The sequence below is a fragment of the Hoplias malabaricus genome, chromosome X1 (genome assembly GCF_029633855.1).
Source record: "Hoplias malabaricus isolate fHopMal1 chromosome X1, fHopMal1.hap1, whole genome shotgun sequence".
NCBI lineage: Eukaryota > Metazoa > Chordata > Actinopteri > Characiformes > Erythrinidae > Hoplias > Hoplias malabaricus.
In genome coordinates this window covers 6,209,210-6,226,382 of record NC_089818.1, presented here as the reverse complement: position 1 = coordinate 6,226,382, position 17,173 = coordinate 6,209,210, and the positions used below count along the sequence as shown (strand labels likewise).

Sequence of the window (17,173 nt, the reverse complement as noted above, 5' to 3'; positions counted from 1 at the left end):
GTGTCCTGTGGGCAGCATCCTGTGGGCAGCATCCTGTGAGCAGTGTCCTGTGGGCAGCGTCCTGTGAGCAGTGTCCTGTGGGCAGTGTCCTGTGGGCAGCATCCTGTGGGCAGCATCCTGTGAGCAGTGTCCTGTGGGCAGCGTCCTGTGAGCAGTGTCCTGTGGGCAGTGTCCTGTGGGCAGCATCCTGTGGGCAGCATCCTGTGAGCAATGTCCTGTGGGCAGGGTCCTGTGAGCAGTGTCCTGTGAGCAGCGTCCTGTGGGCAGTGTCCTGTAAGCAGCATCCTGTGGGCAGCATCCCATGAGCAGTGTCCTGTGGGCAGCGTCCTGTGAGCAATGTCCTGTGGGCAGCATCCTGTGAGCAGTGTCCTGTGGGCAGCGTCCTGTGTGCAGTGTCCTGTGGGCAGTGTCCTGTGGGCAGCGTCCTGTGTGCAGTGTCCTGTGGGCAGTGTCCTGTGGGCAGTGCCCTGTGAGCAGCGTCCTGTGGGCAGCATCCCATGAGCAGTGTCCTGTGGGCAGCGTCCTGTGGGCAGTGTCCTGTGGGCAGCGTCCTGTGAGCAGTGTCCTGTGGGCAGCATCCCATGAGCAGTGTCCTGTGGGCAGTGTCCTGTGTCACTGATGAAGGACTAGAGGACGAGCGACACACACTGTGCAGCGACAGATGAGCTACTGTCTCTGACTTTACATCTACAAGGTGAACCAACAAGGGAGGAGTGTCTCACAGAGTGGACAGAGAGTGGACACAGGGTTTAAAAACTCCAGCAGCACTGCTGTGTCTGATCCACTCTACACCAGCACAACACACACTAACACACCACCACCACGTCAGTGTCGCTGCAGCGCTGAGAATGATCCACCACCACATCACACCTGCTCTGTGGGGGTCCTGAGCGCTGAGGAGCACTGCACTAAAAAGTATGCAGAGCAATGAATGAAATGAAAGGGGGGAAAAGGGGATTAAACAGTGCATTTTCTGGAATTAAATTCAGGTGATGATCAGCATTTCATCCCCTTCTGCCTTCATCTGAAGTCTGTTTCAGCTGCCTCAGAGCCGAGCAGCAGAGTGATTATTGCCAGATAAACAGTTTTTCAGCTCATTAAGGGACTCAGCACTGATTACAGTGGAATGTCCCATGGTTCTTTAATTCTGATCACAGGTCATTTCTAAATTCACCCTCAAGTTTAACCGTTTATATTGTGACGTAGACCATTTTTAAATGATGAGATTTAAAACTCCACCTGCTCCACCCTTCTGTCCCTGTGAGGAGAACTTTACACTGGGACGAGATTTAAGAACTGTAATGGTTCTGTAATTGTGATCTGTGCTGTGTGCACGGGGGGCCTTATCGCGTGCGATAAGGAGGGGGGGTGAGAGACCCCCGTCGCGTTATGACCCCCGAAACAACTCTCTCTCTCTCTCTCTCTCTCTCTCTCTGTCTGCTTTAAAGGCCCATATAAGACCCTCATTCGCTCCATGCACATAGCTAGAGCAGCACGCGCGCGCACCGGAGAGCATCCCCTGGGCCTGACAGACGCTCTTATTGCACGGTACGACCTTAAATTCATTGCTTAATCAGTCTCTGCCTTCTGTTATGTGTAAACGACACAAGCTGATTCCTTATTTGACGGTTTCTTCTCTTGGTTTTCTTCCACTCCACCTTAAAAGGCTCAGCACTCACTACCGATGCATTTAAGGTGGAACGGAACATTCCAATAAGAAGCCTAACGTTGCAGTGTTGTGCGCTGATGTTATTAAATGCATGATGTTGTGTGCGTATGGCTCGTGTTTTTGTTGCACACAGTTTCCGCTGAATCAACGCATTTTTGCGGTTTTCGTATTGCACCTCAAGCGTGTGTGAATTTGAACGCTGTTTTGTTTGTGTGTGTGTGTGCTGTTAGTGGTCGTGGACACTGCTGGACTACCCCCGTGGCGCATGGAGAAAAGGGTAAGTGGATTTGTTTGTTCTAAATGTGCTGCTTCCGTTGAAGGGATGTTGTTAGTGGGTCACGGCGCGCGCCGTCCACCTGCGCGAGGGATGGAGACGAGGCGCGTGCATGAGCACTCTGAGGGTTCTGTAGAGATGAAGCTTGGGAACGGGGTTCCGTCCACTCCGAGTCAGTGGAGCAGTGCGGGGACAGCAGATGCATTCAGTTACAAACGACTTTAAAACCAGAAAACCAATAAAAACACGTATTTACACATTTACAGTTTCAACTTTTTTTAAATTAACCCAATATTAAGTGCCATCAAATGTATGTAGAGCTGAAGGAAAGTACATTAATTCACTTAATTCTGTTTTAAATCCAACTCGAACCGGTTATGGATTTAAACCTGTGTCACTACGTCCTAAGAATAAAATAGTGTTATAATATAATTTTGCTCCTGATTATTTACTCATTTTCATAACCGACATAATGAGAAAAATACAGTTGTGTTCATGTATTTTTAGGAAAGAAGAATAATAAAGTTTGCAGGATGGTTTTAACACTTTACATGCCACATTTAATGTTAACCCAGTAAACAAGGAACGTCCCTGGACGTTCAAAATAGGTCTAAAAGTAGTCTGTCCGTCAAGGACATATTTTAAACGTCAATGGACGTCCAAAATCCATCTTAATAAGTTAGTTATCAAGTCATGACCAATCGATAACGTCAGTGGACGTCCAAAATGCGTTTTATACAAGTAATTTATTTCGGGACCAATTAATAACGTCAATGTACGTCAAAAATACGTCTTTTCAATGTCTGTGTTTGGACGTCTTTTCAACTTTCATTTTTAGTTAACATATAATACTAGTTTATAAAAGCTTGCATATGATTTGACCAACAGAATTAACCTGTTCTGATTATGTCCAATGCTTTATCAGTCAGTATTAAATAGGCATTAATATTACATGCATATAGTCGCTTGTATACAAAAGAGCTAATTAAAATCATCAGTAATATAAGCTCTTTAGCTCCTGCCACCATCTGTTTTCAATTCAGAATTAGCTTTTTCTGACAAATTAGTAACGGGGCTAAGATTCTTTAAAATCTAGAAATAAGCAAATGAGAGAGAGAGAGAGAGAGAGAGAGAGAGAGAGAGAGAGAGAGAGAGAGAGAGAGAGAGAGAGAGAGAGAGAGATGTTTGCTAGGCTAAAGTAGGTCACAGTGCTGGAGTGAAGCGCTAACTGTTCCCTGTGGCCCACTGCTTCTCAATAGAAGCCTAAACACAGATAATAATATAACACTAATACATCATTATATCAGTCTCTGACACAACCTTATCCTATAAATCTGTGCAGTTCGGGCCTTATTTTTGTGGGACAAGCTAAAGGCCACCGGTGTTGTTTACATTCAGAGAGTATCCTTTTATCTAATGACTTTTAATGTCCATCGGTGTCACTGAAAAATACACTGTGCTTTCTTAAATATTATTTACAATAATCATTATTATTGTTATAATAACAACATTAATATATTTTGTTTATGTACAGAACTTTCTCCAAGAGCCTGAAGGGCTTAACACACACACATTAAAATACATGTAATATATACTGTGATACAATAACAACAATATGCAGTAGTCAATAAGTTTCTACTTGAATTTTATAAAAGTTCAAAGTAAACAGAAATATAAAATATGTTGTTTTTTTAAAGGAGGAAACTGTATTCAATCATTTGATTCCAGGAAAGGCCTGATGCACTTCTTTTCCCCATTAAAATTTAACACAAATCAGTGTTATTCAATTTGAAACTAGGTTTTTATTTGTGATATTGTACATAATATTAAAAACATACCCTAATACGTTAGTCCAAATAAAACATTATACGTTTTAAGATTTACAACAAAAAATTGAGCTGAAGAGTGTTTTTTTCTCTCTCTCTTTAAAATGTAATTGCGTGTTTAAAGAGGAAGTGTGTGTTCAATTTCTGAGGTGAATCCTTGCTGTAATTGACTTGTGTGATATTGTGTTCTAGTATCAGTAGCTTTTCTACGACATAAAACGGTTCTGTTTTTGTTATCTAGGTCATTTTAGGATGTATGATTTTTTGTTTAATTTTGTAAGAGGTAGCTTTGTGTTTTTTAACTCATTATGGTGGTAATTGTCTTAAGTTATTCATCAGTTATTGAAGATAGATTTTAATTTATTTATTTATAATAAAAACAGCAGTACACCTTTGTGTTAATTTACTTCTGTTGATTTTCTATTTAACCAATAAAAGGGTAATTCAGCTTCAGTGTGGCACTGTAGTCCGTGCTGCGTGTGAAGCTGGTGACATTATTGTGTGTGATGGTGGCTCTGGTACATTAGTGTGATTACGTCTGCTAAGAGTCTGAGGCTTTGTGGTCGACTGGTGGCTAAACATAATAATAATAATTATTAATATTAATATTACATGTTTGCATAGTATTGAATATTTATTAGCTGCTTCATAAGGCTTTCAATCAGTAGTCATTAGGCTTTATATTTTACTTAATCCCTTTAACTGCATTCAGACGACTATTGGTCTTATTCTATTTGGTCTTTTTCACAGGTGTCATATAGATTTTATTTCAACAAATTGTTATGTTTCACAAAATTACTGAAAATCTGCTTTTGATTATTAATTGCAATGTTTGAATTACATTAAAGAAATATTCTTGTATAAATGTGTATTAAACACATAATTAAACACATTCTTGTAGATGTTTTTCAAAGGTATAACAGTAAAATCTTGCACCAGATTAAATCAATTACATAATGTTCTGTGGTGAAGTATGTTATTAAAATGAATCTAGCTAGATGAAAAATTTTTTTTTTGAAAAAAAAAAAAAAAAGAAAACCTCTGTGCTGCTGTAACCACACATTTAAACACTGCTGATTTAATACTGAGTTAATGCCAAACCTGACCCTGATCCTGATCCTGGGCCTGGGCCTGGTGTGTAGTGATGAGTGGGCTTTGAAACACACAGTGAGGCTTGAAGGCAGTGAGAGGATTCAGTCCGTGTTTCTAAAGCCAGTAACTTTCTATTGTTTTCTCTGCTATTGTTGTTATTGTTTTGTTTTGTTTTTTCATACGTCCCTCGGTGAATGTTGCTGAGCGTGCGGAAAAATTGCACATCAAACACTGCTGGCTCCCAGTGTTTGTCAAGGAGGAGCAAAAATTAGCAACGACTTCAAACGGCTTCCCTGTTCTCTCAGATCACACACACACACACACACACACACACACACACACACACACACACACACACACACACACACACACATTGTTTTACTTTAATTCACTGTTATGCAGTTGTCCCATTGAGTGTACAATAACAGTATTCTTTCTCTCTCTCTCTCTCTCTCTCTCTCTTTCTCTTTCTCTCTCTCTCACTCTCTCCCCCTCTCTCTCTCTTGCTCTCTCTCTCTCTCTCTCTCTCTCTCTCTCTCTCTCTCTCTCTCTCTCTCTCTCAGTATGAAGAGCTGGTCCACTACCCAGGGTCTGAAGTTATGCCAGTGGGGGGGTATGGTGAAGCAATGAGGTCCCTGCCACCCCCTCACTACGGTCACACTGTACCCGACTCGCTCAAACACCACCGAGATCAGATCTATGGGTGAGTGTCAGAAACCACTGCGTCATGCTGTGGTCAGTAGTCAGGTGTTTCTCAGATAAGGAACTTTATATCTGTCTCAAACAAAATGATAAACAGCATTTTTCTACATCTGTTAACTAAACCTGCAACTGTTATATCACTCTCACTCTGCTCTAAAGACTGAACACTGTGGTCACTGTGGCTCTTAATTTATGGACAGTTCAGTAACTCAGACACTTTTTAGTGCAGTATGTAATGATGGAAATACCAGGTATAGACTTTATATCTTTTTACAGATAATACCTTATTCTGTACATTGTGTAAAATGAGTTTAACATCATTGACTACTGTAGGTCGCTCTGGTGCAGTACGTAGTTGTAAGTGGCAGGTACCTTATTTTGGCCAAAGAATCACTGGATGTCCTGAATTTTACAGTCAGGACTGTTTTCTCTGTTAGGATTTAAACTAATTCACTCTTTATAAGTTCAGCCTGGGTTCATTTTCCATGAAGTGCTGATCTAATGTAATATACAGTGCACCAAATATGAATTTAATCATGTTGTTTAGCCTCTGGTTCTTTAATGGGAATGTCTGTGTATCATTAAGATTTTTACCAAATATTAATATCAATATTTCTGCCATTTAAATGTTTTCTTGTATAGATTTTTAAACCAGACATAAACTTTGAGCAGCCCTCACACTTGTGTGTGTGTGTGTGTGTGTGTGTGTTTGTAGCCATCCACTGTTTCCGCTCCTGGCTCTGGTGTTTGAGAAGTGTGAACTGGCCACCTGCTCACCACGTGACTCGACCTCCCTCTCGAACCCTGCCCATCTCTCTGGAATGACCGGCCACGGCGATGTCTGCTCTTCTGACTCTTTCAACGAGGACATCGCAGCCTTCGCCAAACAGGTAAACAACATTATCAATATTGAGAGCTCTTTATATAAACACTGCATGAGCAGAGTCAGTATGTTTAAACGTGTAAATTGATATTCATACACAAATGTTCAATAATGATTTCAGATTCGTTCAGAGAAACCCATCTTTTCGTCGAATCCAGAACTGGACAACCTGGTAAGACCCAAACATATCTGTAATGATAGCACAGGTGGAGTTTGTGTTGTCCTGTTTTTCTCTGTTACTCTTTAACCGTTCGAGTTGTGTCTGTCCTGAAGATGGATTAAGGCGCACAGTCCTGATCAGAGGGTACTCAGTTACTTAGAAAAAGAGAATACTGTCTGATACCTGTCTGTTCTTCCTTAGATGATCCAGGCCATCCAAGTACTGCGCTTTCACCTGCTGGAGCTGGAAAAGGTGAGTCCCTCTCTGGAATAATCATGTTTTTCTTTAATATATAACATTACTGTAATCACTTCCGCTTCCGATTGATCAACAGTGTCTTTACGGTCGGTTCCGATCGCCCTGTGCATGTGAGTCTAGTCTGAGCGAATGCTGTTCCATGCTCATTACTGTAGGTTCATGACCTGTGTGACAATTTCTGTCATCGCTACATCACCTGCCTGAAGGGAAAGATGCCCACTGACCTGGTGTTAGAGGAGCGAGACAGTGGCTCTAAATCTGATATGGAAGATTTCACCGGCTCCTGCACCAGCCTCTCAGAGCAGGTCAGTTACAAAATTGATTCAGCCCCAAAGCTGAATTAATGAGTGGGGGACTGTTCCTCTCTCCCCTGATCTAGAACCTTTCTAGATTGACTGTTCCTCTCTCCCCTGATTTAGAATCAGACTTGGTTGCGGGACACAGACGACTGTGTGTCTCCCTCCTCAGGGACCCCCAGTGCTTCCTGTGGACTCAGCGTACACAACGCAGAGAACTGCAGTGACGCTGGTATGTACACACACACACACACACCCACAGAGTAGTTCATCTGTTGCTACACAGTTTGGGTTTGCTCAACCTTGAGCCCTGCATCAGTGACACAGGACGCTGGCAGCGTGTTTTTGGATCGGTGAACCATTCTCAGTCCAGCAGTGACACTGAGGGGTTTAAAAACTCCAGTAGCACTGCTGTGTCTGATCCACTCTACACCAGCACAACACACACTAACACACCACCACCACGTTAGTGTCACTGCAGCGCTGAGAATGATCCACCACCACATCACACCTGCTCTGTGGGGGTCCTGAGCGCTGAGGAACACTGCACTAAAAAGTATGCAGAGCAATGAATGAAATAAAATAAAATTCTCTTTGATTTGAATTGAAACAGATGGACTACAGTCTGTTAGTATAGAACCACAGAATGCTCCTGTGTGGTCATTGGAGGTGGTTTAAATGTTACGGCTAATCGAGTGTGTTTGCGTTTGTCGGTTAAAGGAGACGGCTTGGACGGAGCTGTAGCGTCTCCCAGTACAGGAGAGGAGGACGACTCAGACAGAGACAGAAGGAGCAACAAGAAAAGAGGAATTTTCCCCAAAGTGGCAACCAACATCATGCGGGCGTGGCTCTTCCAGCATTTATCGGTAAGAATGTGAACCAGATGAGAATCAAAACCTGAAAAAAAGCCTGGACCAGATGTGCATCACTTACTCATCAATTAAAACCTATCAAAAGAATTTTGCCAAAGTTTATAGAATTTGATGCACATTTAAATAAAAGGATTGTGTTTTTAAGGCTAGGGTAGAAATACAGAGAGGAGGTGGAACGTGCAGGAGTGAAAACACTGGGTATTAACTCTGAGGCAGTGAGTGTGAAATATGTGTTGTATAACTCCGTGCAGGGCGTAGAGCAGAGCTGAAATCAGAGGTGCTGGAGCATTACAGTAATGAGCATATGGTAATTAGCTGTTAATGAAGCTGCTGTAATTACACACAGAATTTAGCTCCAGCGCAGAGACTATAAATAAGGAGCAGAGAGACGCTACGCCATACCGCTGCGCTGCTGCGCTTCTCCAGAACAGGGTCCACGGTGTTAAATTATCAGAGGTCAAACTTCATGGAACATGTAGCAAATATTTTAAATCGACTTACATTATGATTAGAGCTGGGTTCTGACATTTTCATTGGAATTAGAGCAGGACGATATACACAATTTATATCAAACTATAATTCTTCATTTCAGTCAATAGTTTAATACTGATATCAATATGAACATTATAAAAGCCAGAGAAACTGCTAAGATGCCCACCATGGATGGTACCTACAAACTTCTACAAATATGAATATGCCAAGTAAATAAAACCTCCTCCTATAATAATAATATATAATATTTTAGATATAAATCCACCGCTTTATCTGAAGATGGAGAAAAAATGATAATGTCTAAAGTTCTCATTTGTATTCATATATTAACTAGAGTTTTTCCAATATTTTAAAAAATTCTATCAGCTCATGTACACTTCATTTGGCAAAATCAAATAAATCTCTTTTGCGAATGTGAGCTGCTGCCGAAGCTGAAAAACTCCTAGAGGAAACACTGAGAGCAAGGCCCTAGGTAATTAATGAACGCCCTGTAATTAATCGAAATATCGTAAATGAACCATTTTCCATCATGGTGTATAACTTGATATTTAATTACTCAAAATTTTATGTTAAAATAAGAAAACAGTGATACTCTCTGGGGTCTTAGGGTCCTGGGTTCCAGCACCTCCTCTGTTCCTCAGTGAAATGAGAGTGATTCCTCTCTGTTGAAAAAGGCCGTCTTATTAAAACAACATTTTCTGTCCCATTCCAGCACCCGTACCCATCTGAAGAGCAGAAAAAACAGCTCTCTCAAGACACAGGACTCACCATCCTGCAGGTCAACAACTGGTCAGTACTCCCTCACCTCCCGCTCGCTCTCAGCTTCTTAACACTGGTCATCCGTTCACATTAACCCAATCAATGCCAATCTGTTGATTACTGAGCCTTGATCAATGTTTATTTACCTGTAATAGGGATTTATGTTCTCTGGGTAAAGGTTAATAACTCTTGTTTTTGTTCAGATGTGGTGTACATAGATACTTTTCCTATGTATTTAAATTCAGGTTCATGTACCTAATGCTTGTTTAATCGTCTCATATCCAGAGTTTGAACGGGAAAATGTTATTTTGTCGAGGGGGTGTTATGGTATATATCTCATATTCATGTGTCCATATCCTTCATTGGTGACAGATGCATTGTCCCTGTTTGTGGCTGGGTAGTGTACACTATCTAACTTATGAATATCTGTATTGGATTAAAATCCAGCACTTAAGAGAGCAGTCACTGACTTTAGAATAAATCCATTGAGCAGTGTAGAGCTCAGCCTGGCACCAATCATTCAGACACGGGCTACGGCTTCCCTCTAGAATCACAGCACGTCTCACACCAGACCCTCACTGAGCGAAGGACAGGCTCAGGGCCGTCTGCTGTGTGTTTCTTGCAGAACATTATTTCTTATGAGGAGGAGATTCTCAGCGTCTGAGTAATTTAATATGGGAAGGAATGGATCAGAGAAAACTGTAGAGCTGCCCCTGCTCAGACACGGCACTGTACGCAGTGTTCCTGCTCTGAATTAAACACTGTGTGAACATCTCCTTTCTCTGATCAGAACCTGAACTTCCTGATACTTCAGAGACCAGCCTGTAAACCTCTCACGTGGATTGATTGAACATACATTAAATGATATCTTGTTAATATTAAGAAGGTAGGTGGAAGTCCCTTTTTTAAGGGGGCAGGGGTTGTTCATGTCAAGTGTGTCGACCAGGAGGTGGCATCCCTTTGCATCCCCCTCAGTATTTGCTAATTCCTTTGACGTGTTAGTTTCGTTCTAGGTTGTGGTTTTGCTGTTTCTGAGCTTTAGAATTTTACACCAAAGGAGAAAGTTGGTTCCCGCACCACAGTCAGTGCTCATTCATCTGTGATGAGGGTTTAGTGCATATAAAAAAGTTTCTTTTTTCTTCATGACATTATTTAATGTGTAGTGTGATTTGTGTCTTCCCTTTGGTAAGGTTTATAAACGCCAGACGCAGAATAGTCCAGCCCATGATTGACCAGTCAAATCGCTCAGGTAAACAACTGATGTTTTCTGGTCCATTTCCCTGTGTGTATCGGGCCTTACCTTAAATGTTCTTATATTCTGTTATTCTCCCCTAAGCCCCACTCTATTAAATGTACATTACACTTTATGTTATACGCCTCATATTTTGTATTCCTTGTTGCAAACCAGACATAATTCACTGCGACATGACATTCCAACCTCTTCTAACCAGGCTGTTCCTATGCCTTTAAGACTGAATATGTAAACGCTGTAGTTGGCGGCCCCTCAAAGCTTGGTTTCAGGCATCATTTTGGGAGCCGTGCAGTCAGTGGTCGAACTCTGATTAGGAGGAGACACCTATAGAAAATGAATGGATGAATAAATGGTAAAAGTCTTTTCAATTGTGTGTGTTTGTGTGCCTTCTCACAGGTCAAGGTGCCCCATACAGCCCAGAGGGAGCAGCAATAGGCTATGGATTAGAGGGTCAACCTCACTTAGGCCTTAGGACAGCAGGTGAGATACATCACAGTTAATCACACATTCAACAGAAACACTGTTTCATTACACTTCATCACACAGTTCACAGGGCTGTACATTTAAAAGATGAACTCGAACCCTAACCGAGTAAAAACTCCAGACATCACAGCCTCTACAGTTTATACAAATCAATAAAACACAGCCCCATAGTCTGTAATAATCTGGAAAAATAAAATCTGAACCTTTGCTCATGTTGGCAAATATTTCCCCAACATTAACTATGTTGTTCTTTCTGTGTATATTTTTGTAATTTAATTTTATTTTTGTATCATTTGAAAACGATGGCTTCTCTTTGATGTTAGGGGCAATAGAAATGATCAAAATGGACATGGAATTAAATGCTTTTACACTGACATACACAGGCAAATACAGCTGTAAAGTCATAATTGGATGGTGGAGATTTTGTCAGTTATTTTGATAACAATAACCAGGCTTCTGACTGTGTGCCGCCGCAGGTCTGCAGGGGATGCCGTCTCTGGCGTCTGATTATCCCGGAGCTCTCCTTCCACAGCCCAGTTACACACACGCTGCTCCGTCACTGCACACGTACCCTGCCCCTCACACGGCAATGCTCCTGCACCCACACCCCCACCCCCACACCGCAGAGCCTCTCATCGGACAGAGCCTCGACATCCATGCCCACTGAGAGGGGGAGGGGCACGCAGGCCGAGGAGGCGGTGCCTGATGAGGACGAGACGGACACTTCTGCGGTTCACACATATGCACTGTCTCTTCAGCAACATTGACCCTTTATAAACACAGTGTCTTAAACCTGGACACACAAACACTTCCTCAGTCACCTGCAAACCTTTAGGTGCCCGTCGACTTTGAAATCGAAATGTTTGTTGATTTTCCAAGAGAGCACACTTCTGCACCTTTTATTCTTTAAGATATCGTTGATCACCTTCATCAGCGTGTTATTCTCACAGAGCTGTGATGCAGAGCCAATATCGTAACCGCTAGAATCCATGCAGTAATAATACACTAGACATTTAATAATAAAATATAAACTAAAACATAAATTATTAAACATACACACGCCTTCTTTTGTGCTTATTTTCACTTCCAAAAATCAACAAAACATTTGGTTTTCACAAAACTGCTGTGTTCGACGGTTTCCTGAAAGAAAGTGTTGCTCAAACTCACATTTGCTTTTTGTGAATACACCAAACCTTTTCTCGATTTTTGCACGTCACATGTAAAAACTCACGTTGCGGCTTACACGGCGTCTTCCTATGGCCTTGGGGTGACCTGAGCCCCGTCCTGCTTCCCTGAAACTGACCGTTGGGGGCCTTCAAGGCCTCGCTTGCCTTGCCTAGAGCCCCGTTCTTCAGGAACAGCAACAGAAGAGCCAGATTTCTGAGGTCTGGTGCCTTCACAATTGTACCAAATAGTCCTGCAACAGTCTTCTAGAACCAACACTATCTGCCAAGCCTATCCACAGAACCCAAAGACGTTTATTTCAATGTGTTCAATAAAACGAGAGAGAGTTGGAACTGTGGCTGCTATTCCTCTGAGCTACGGACCAGTCCTAGTCTTCCCACAATAGACAGCAGTTCAGTTCCCAACGTAATTCTCTCGCTGTCATCATTAAACTATATTTAATTTAAGTTTTTATGTTGAATCTATTTTTATATTTATGTATTTCAAAAAAATCTCAACAAATCTTGAGTTCATGTTAATCTTCAGTTTTTTGAAGCATTTATTAATGGTAGCAAAGTCCTATCAAACACATTTTCTTTTTTTTATGATCCATCTCCACATCACTTTCTGTTCATCACTAATAACAGTCCCAACAAGTTCCAGCATTAGATCCATTTTTTTTCTTACATATGTGTTTTGTTTTTGAAAAAAACTGAACAACAGTTTGGAAGCTATGGATTTCTTCAATGAAATTATGTGGTTTTTTTTTTCTATCTTCATATTTGCATTGAAATGAAAATAATGAGACAATGTTTCTGACGATGGAATGAAAATGTTGACAGTTATTATTATGGTACTAAACCACCGTCTTTTCTAAATTTGGACTCGTTTCTTTCTTTATTTGCCTCATATTTTAGATTCAATGTGTAGAACCCGTTCATGAATGAATTTTACTTCAGTTGAATATAGTCTAGATATTCGTTTAAATGTATATAATAATAATAATATATATAATAAGTTAGGTGTTACTGCTATCATTGAAAAACCTTTGGTTCCGTCAGGCAGCAGAGAGTCCCAGGAGGATCACTCAAAGGAGCACAACGTCTTTAAAACTATTTAGAAATACAAACTCTACATTGGTACCTTCAGCAAAGAAAAAACATTCTGAAGTTTTGTGAAAATTTAAGTGAAACTGAATGTAGAAAGAGAATTCGATGAATAATTGTGGACTATCATGAAGTTCTTGTGCATCTTAAATGTCGCCATTGCCTCCCTCTCTTTCATCCACCTCTCTCTCTCTCTCTCCCTCTTTTTTCTCTGTCTCTCTCTCTTTCACCTCCAGCCCCACAGATATGTGATGGATGCGGACTACTGCAGGGGTTAGAGTTTACTCTGGGGTCAGCAGGAAATGTCCGATCACTCTGACCATTTCAGCTGACCCTGTGTCTCTTTAATTCCTGTCCCTGTCCTCACACTCATTTACTTTCTTTCACTGTTTTCCTTCCAAACCAAAGGGTGTTTACCCCCAACAGCGAAAGATGGTTATTTTAACACACATTTCTGGACATTTGGTTTAGACCTTGAAGCTGAGTTTTCTGACGCTCTGAGCAGGTAAAACATGCAGAGGCTGGTCACAAACGAAAGTACGTCCACTGTTTTGAAGCTGACATATGGCGTATAAAGTAAAAGAGTCAAAATTATTGACAAATTCACTATTTTAAGAAGTGAGGGGAGTTTAAGGGTCGTTCTGAAGGAAATACTTTAAAAATCTAAATGAAATTCATCATTTTCATTCTTTCATCTTCTGTAAGCCCTTCACCCTGATCATAGTCAGGGTCAATCTTACACTGCATCATTATGCACAAAGCAGGACATCACACGCTCACCCACACAGTCATTTAGTCACTCACACATTCATACTGGAGAACACACACCACTCTCTCCCTGATACACTGCAGCTGCACCCTGCTGCCCTCATCATCATCATCAGTGAAAGTTAAGTTTTACAATGTGTTTTTATCTCTCAGTTATTTTATGTACAGACAATATCTTACAGACATTACATTAACCATTTTTTTCTGAAATAATATTTGTGAAGAATCTACTTCTCTTACTGTAAAACATCTAATTACAATTATTTTTTAATTTATTTCCCAAAACTGAATGTGTCTTAAGCCTTTAAAAGATTAATCACAATAACACTCATCACTGAAAAATGAACACGTACAGTATACAGGAGAAAAATTAAAGGGCTTCTGAGTTATTGGAACTTAAAGAAAGATTTTATGAACTCAAATGTCTGTAGATTTTGGAGCTTGTATTTGTTTCCTTCGCAGGCAACAAACTATGGACATGATTTACACACAACCTCCTCACAAGGGCCTCAGTGCTATTATATAGTCACATGGTGTGGGTTTGCTAGTGTGTGTGTGTGTGTGTGTGTGTATGTAGCGTTGTGCAGACGGGAGGGTATTGAGTGAACATTAATCATCCAATTACACACCTGTCAGAATATAGACAAGAAGGGGGATGAGGGAGTGAGGGGAAGAGAAAAAGAAAGCGAGAGGGTGGGGGGAAAATATGCTAAACTGCAAAGGAACAGGCTTTCACCCAGAAAATTAATGAATGGAAAGACCAAAGGCTAAAAGACAGGGGAGTAGGGCTAAAGGCTAAAGTCTTAAAGCAGATGGACAAAATCACAACACAGTGCAACTCTGTATCACTTCTTGCTTTAGGTGAATGTGCAATAAATGAATATACATATGAACATTTTTATTTCCTAATTCAACAGTATATATTTATAAAATACATAAAAATACTGATGCCACAATAAATCTTTGTATTGAGCTTTTATTGCGTCTACAAAGATTTTAAAAATAATGTTTTGCATTAAGTAATGCTTAAAATCATTTTAAATATGAATGTTTTCTGAACACAAGCCTGTTGTAGTGTTTCTGGCATCAGTTTTGCTCCAATGTATGTCATATATTTAAACAAAACAACTTAAAAACACCAACATTAATTGAGTAAATCTTCTTACATTCTTATTTCATTATTTACACCTGATTAGATTTTTACAGGTTCCATAAATAAAGAGAAATTATATTTGTTGTTGACATATGGCAACAGCATGCATCAATAGAACAGCAATCTGTGATGCGTACACAAGGAGTAACTACATGTTCATTAAACACACCAGAAATCCCTGTTTTCACACAATCTTTTTACATTATTAAACATTTATGCAAATGTCTGTTATGGACATGTTTTTCAGGCCTGAATGGAGGTTACTGTACAGCAGCCTGTCTGTTTTCCCTCTCCGTAGCTTGTGCAGCGCAGACTTAAGTTAAACCTTTTTTGTTTTTTTTCCAAAAAGTAATAGCCTTTAAATAATTTTACTGAATATTTTTTAATACATGTATGATACAACATTTTCTGAATTTAAAGAAAACTATGCTATGCTAAGCTAACCCAAACAAGGTAATAATATGAAGGAAGTTCCTATTATTACTATTACTATTTACAAATGTAATAACAGGAAAGATGTGTTATTAGCGTGTAAACCAAAATGTTAGCAATTTTGCTAAAGTGGATAAAGGTCTGTACAAGAACTTCATTGGCACTAAACAAACAATGGAAGGAAAGATGAGCATTGTTGAGGCTGCATCTTCTGGATTAATGGTTTGTAAAGTAAATGGTTTGAAAGTATTGGGGAATATTTAGCCAACAGCGCTCATTCATTTATCTCCATTAACAGCGCTAGCATCATTAGCGCTGACACTGTTTAGCAATCTGTCAATCACAGAGTTCCCAGAAGAGGGATTTACAGCAGTGCGGCAGATCAAAGCACAACGAACCACGCTAACACACTAAAACCGCCACTATTAGTATTACGCACTGGTCGGGTACCAAGTGGATACCTAACACATACAGTGTACCTTTTCCATAACTTCCTTATGAGTACAACTACAATAACAGCCTATGTGCCATTTAGGTAGTATATTCTTCTAATAAATTACATCTTGTACTTTATTGTATGGCTCTAAATAATATAATGGACTTTTGGCACTGTACTTTGGAAATGTGCTCCCAGTTATAGTATATGCACAATATATATACAAAATAATAAGACATACAAACATAAAAACCACCACAGTTACCTCCTTGCTCTGTAAATACAGTGAAACCACAGGGAGCAGGCTGGATTATGTAGTTGACCAGTTTTCTCTGTCTTATTCTGTAAAAACTATGAAACAGAAGGGAGTGAGTTTAACTTGTTGAAGACACCAACACATTTGAGTAGTGAATAAGAGCATTTATTGCCCTTGACTGCACAAAGTGCTCAAAAGAATCGAAACAGGCCTCATCTCCCTCTGTGACTAAGAGAAAATATACTTTACTTTCATTCATTCATTGTCTGTAACTGCGTATCCAGTTCAGGCTGCGGTGGGTCCGAAGCCTACCTGGAATCACTGGGCGCATAATGAAACATAATAAATATATAACTAGATATTGGAAATAATTGGATTAAGGTGTTTTCTGTTCACAATTAAATCATATTATGTTTAGCCCAAAATATACAGGGCTGCACCTCCTCTCAGAAGGGTGTTTTCCAAAGGGAACCAGAGGTGAGGAACATGGAACAGCGGTTGAAACTCCACCCAATTTGACAGCTTTCTCTAATAATCCTATTTATTTATTTATTTTCCATTTACCTCACAGTTTTAAAAAATCTCCAAAGAGAATTGTATAACTTATCAGAGTTATACATTAAGTACCAGGAAAATACATTGTAAAATGTGGGAAGCTACAACTCAAAAATTAAAATACATTTTAAAATGCTGGAATTTACACATTAAAGTACCAGGAAAGTACACATTGTAAAAGCAGGTATGTAGACTGTAAAACACAGGCTGCATTATAAACTACAAGGACTGATTACAAAATGCTGTAGGGGTAAGCAATGCCCCTGTTTTTCCTAATATCCAAAC

The 17,173-nt window shown here is 40.2% G+C and overlaps 1 protein-coding gene across 1 annotated transcript; it reads left to right on the top strand.

Moving 5' to 3' along the window:
- Window positions 1-1,459: 1,459 nt before the first annotated feature.
- Window positions 1,460-13,017, top strand: LOC136675596 (homeobox protein Meis3-like). Its single transcript, XM_066652228.1, has 13 exons — window positions 1,460-1,548; window positions 1,900-1,946; window positions 5,425-5,564; window positions 6,279-6,453; window positions 6,568-6,618; window positions 6,808-6,858; window positions 7,020-7,169; window positions 7,284-7,392; window positions 7,881-8,026; window positions 9,237-9,313; window positions 10,474-10,532; window positions 10,932-11,015; window positions 11,495-13,017. Exons 2-13 carry the CDS (start codon window positions 1,935-1,937, stop codon window positions 11,683-11,685), a joined length of 1,245 nt encoding a protein of 414 aa, XP_066508325.1. The 5' UTR covers window positions 1,460-1,548; window positions 1,900-1,934; the 3' UTR covers window positions 11,686-13,017.
- Window positions 13,018-17,173: the final 4,156 nt, after the last annotated feature.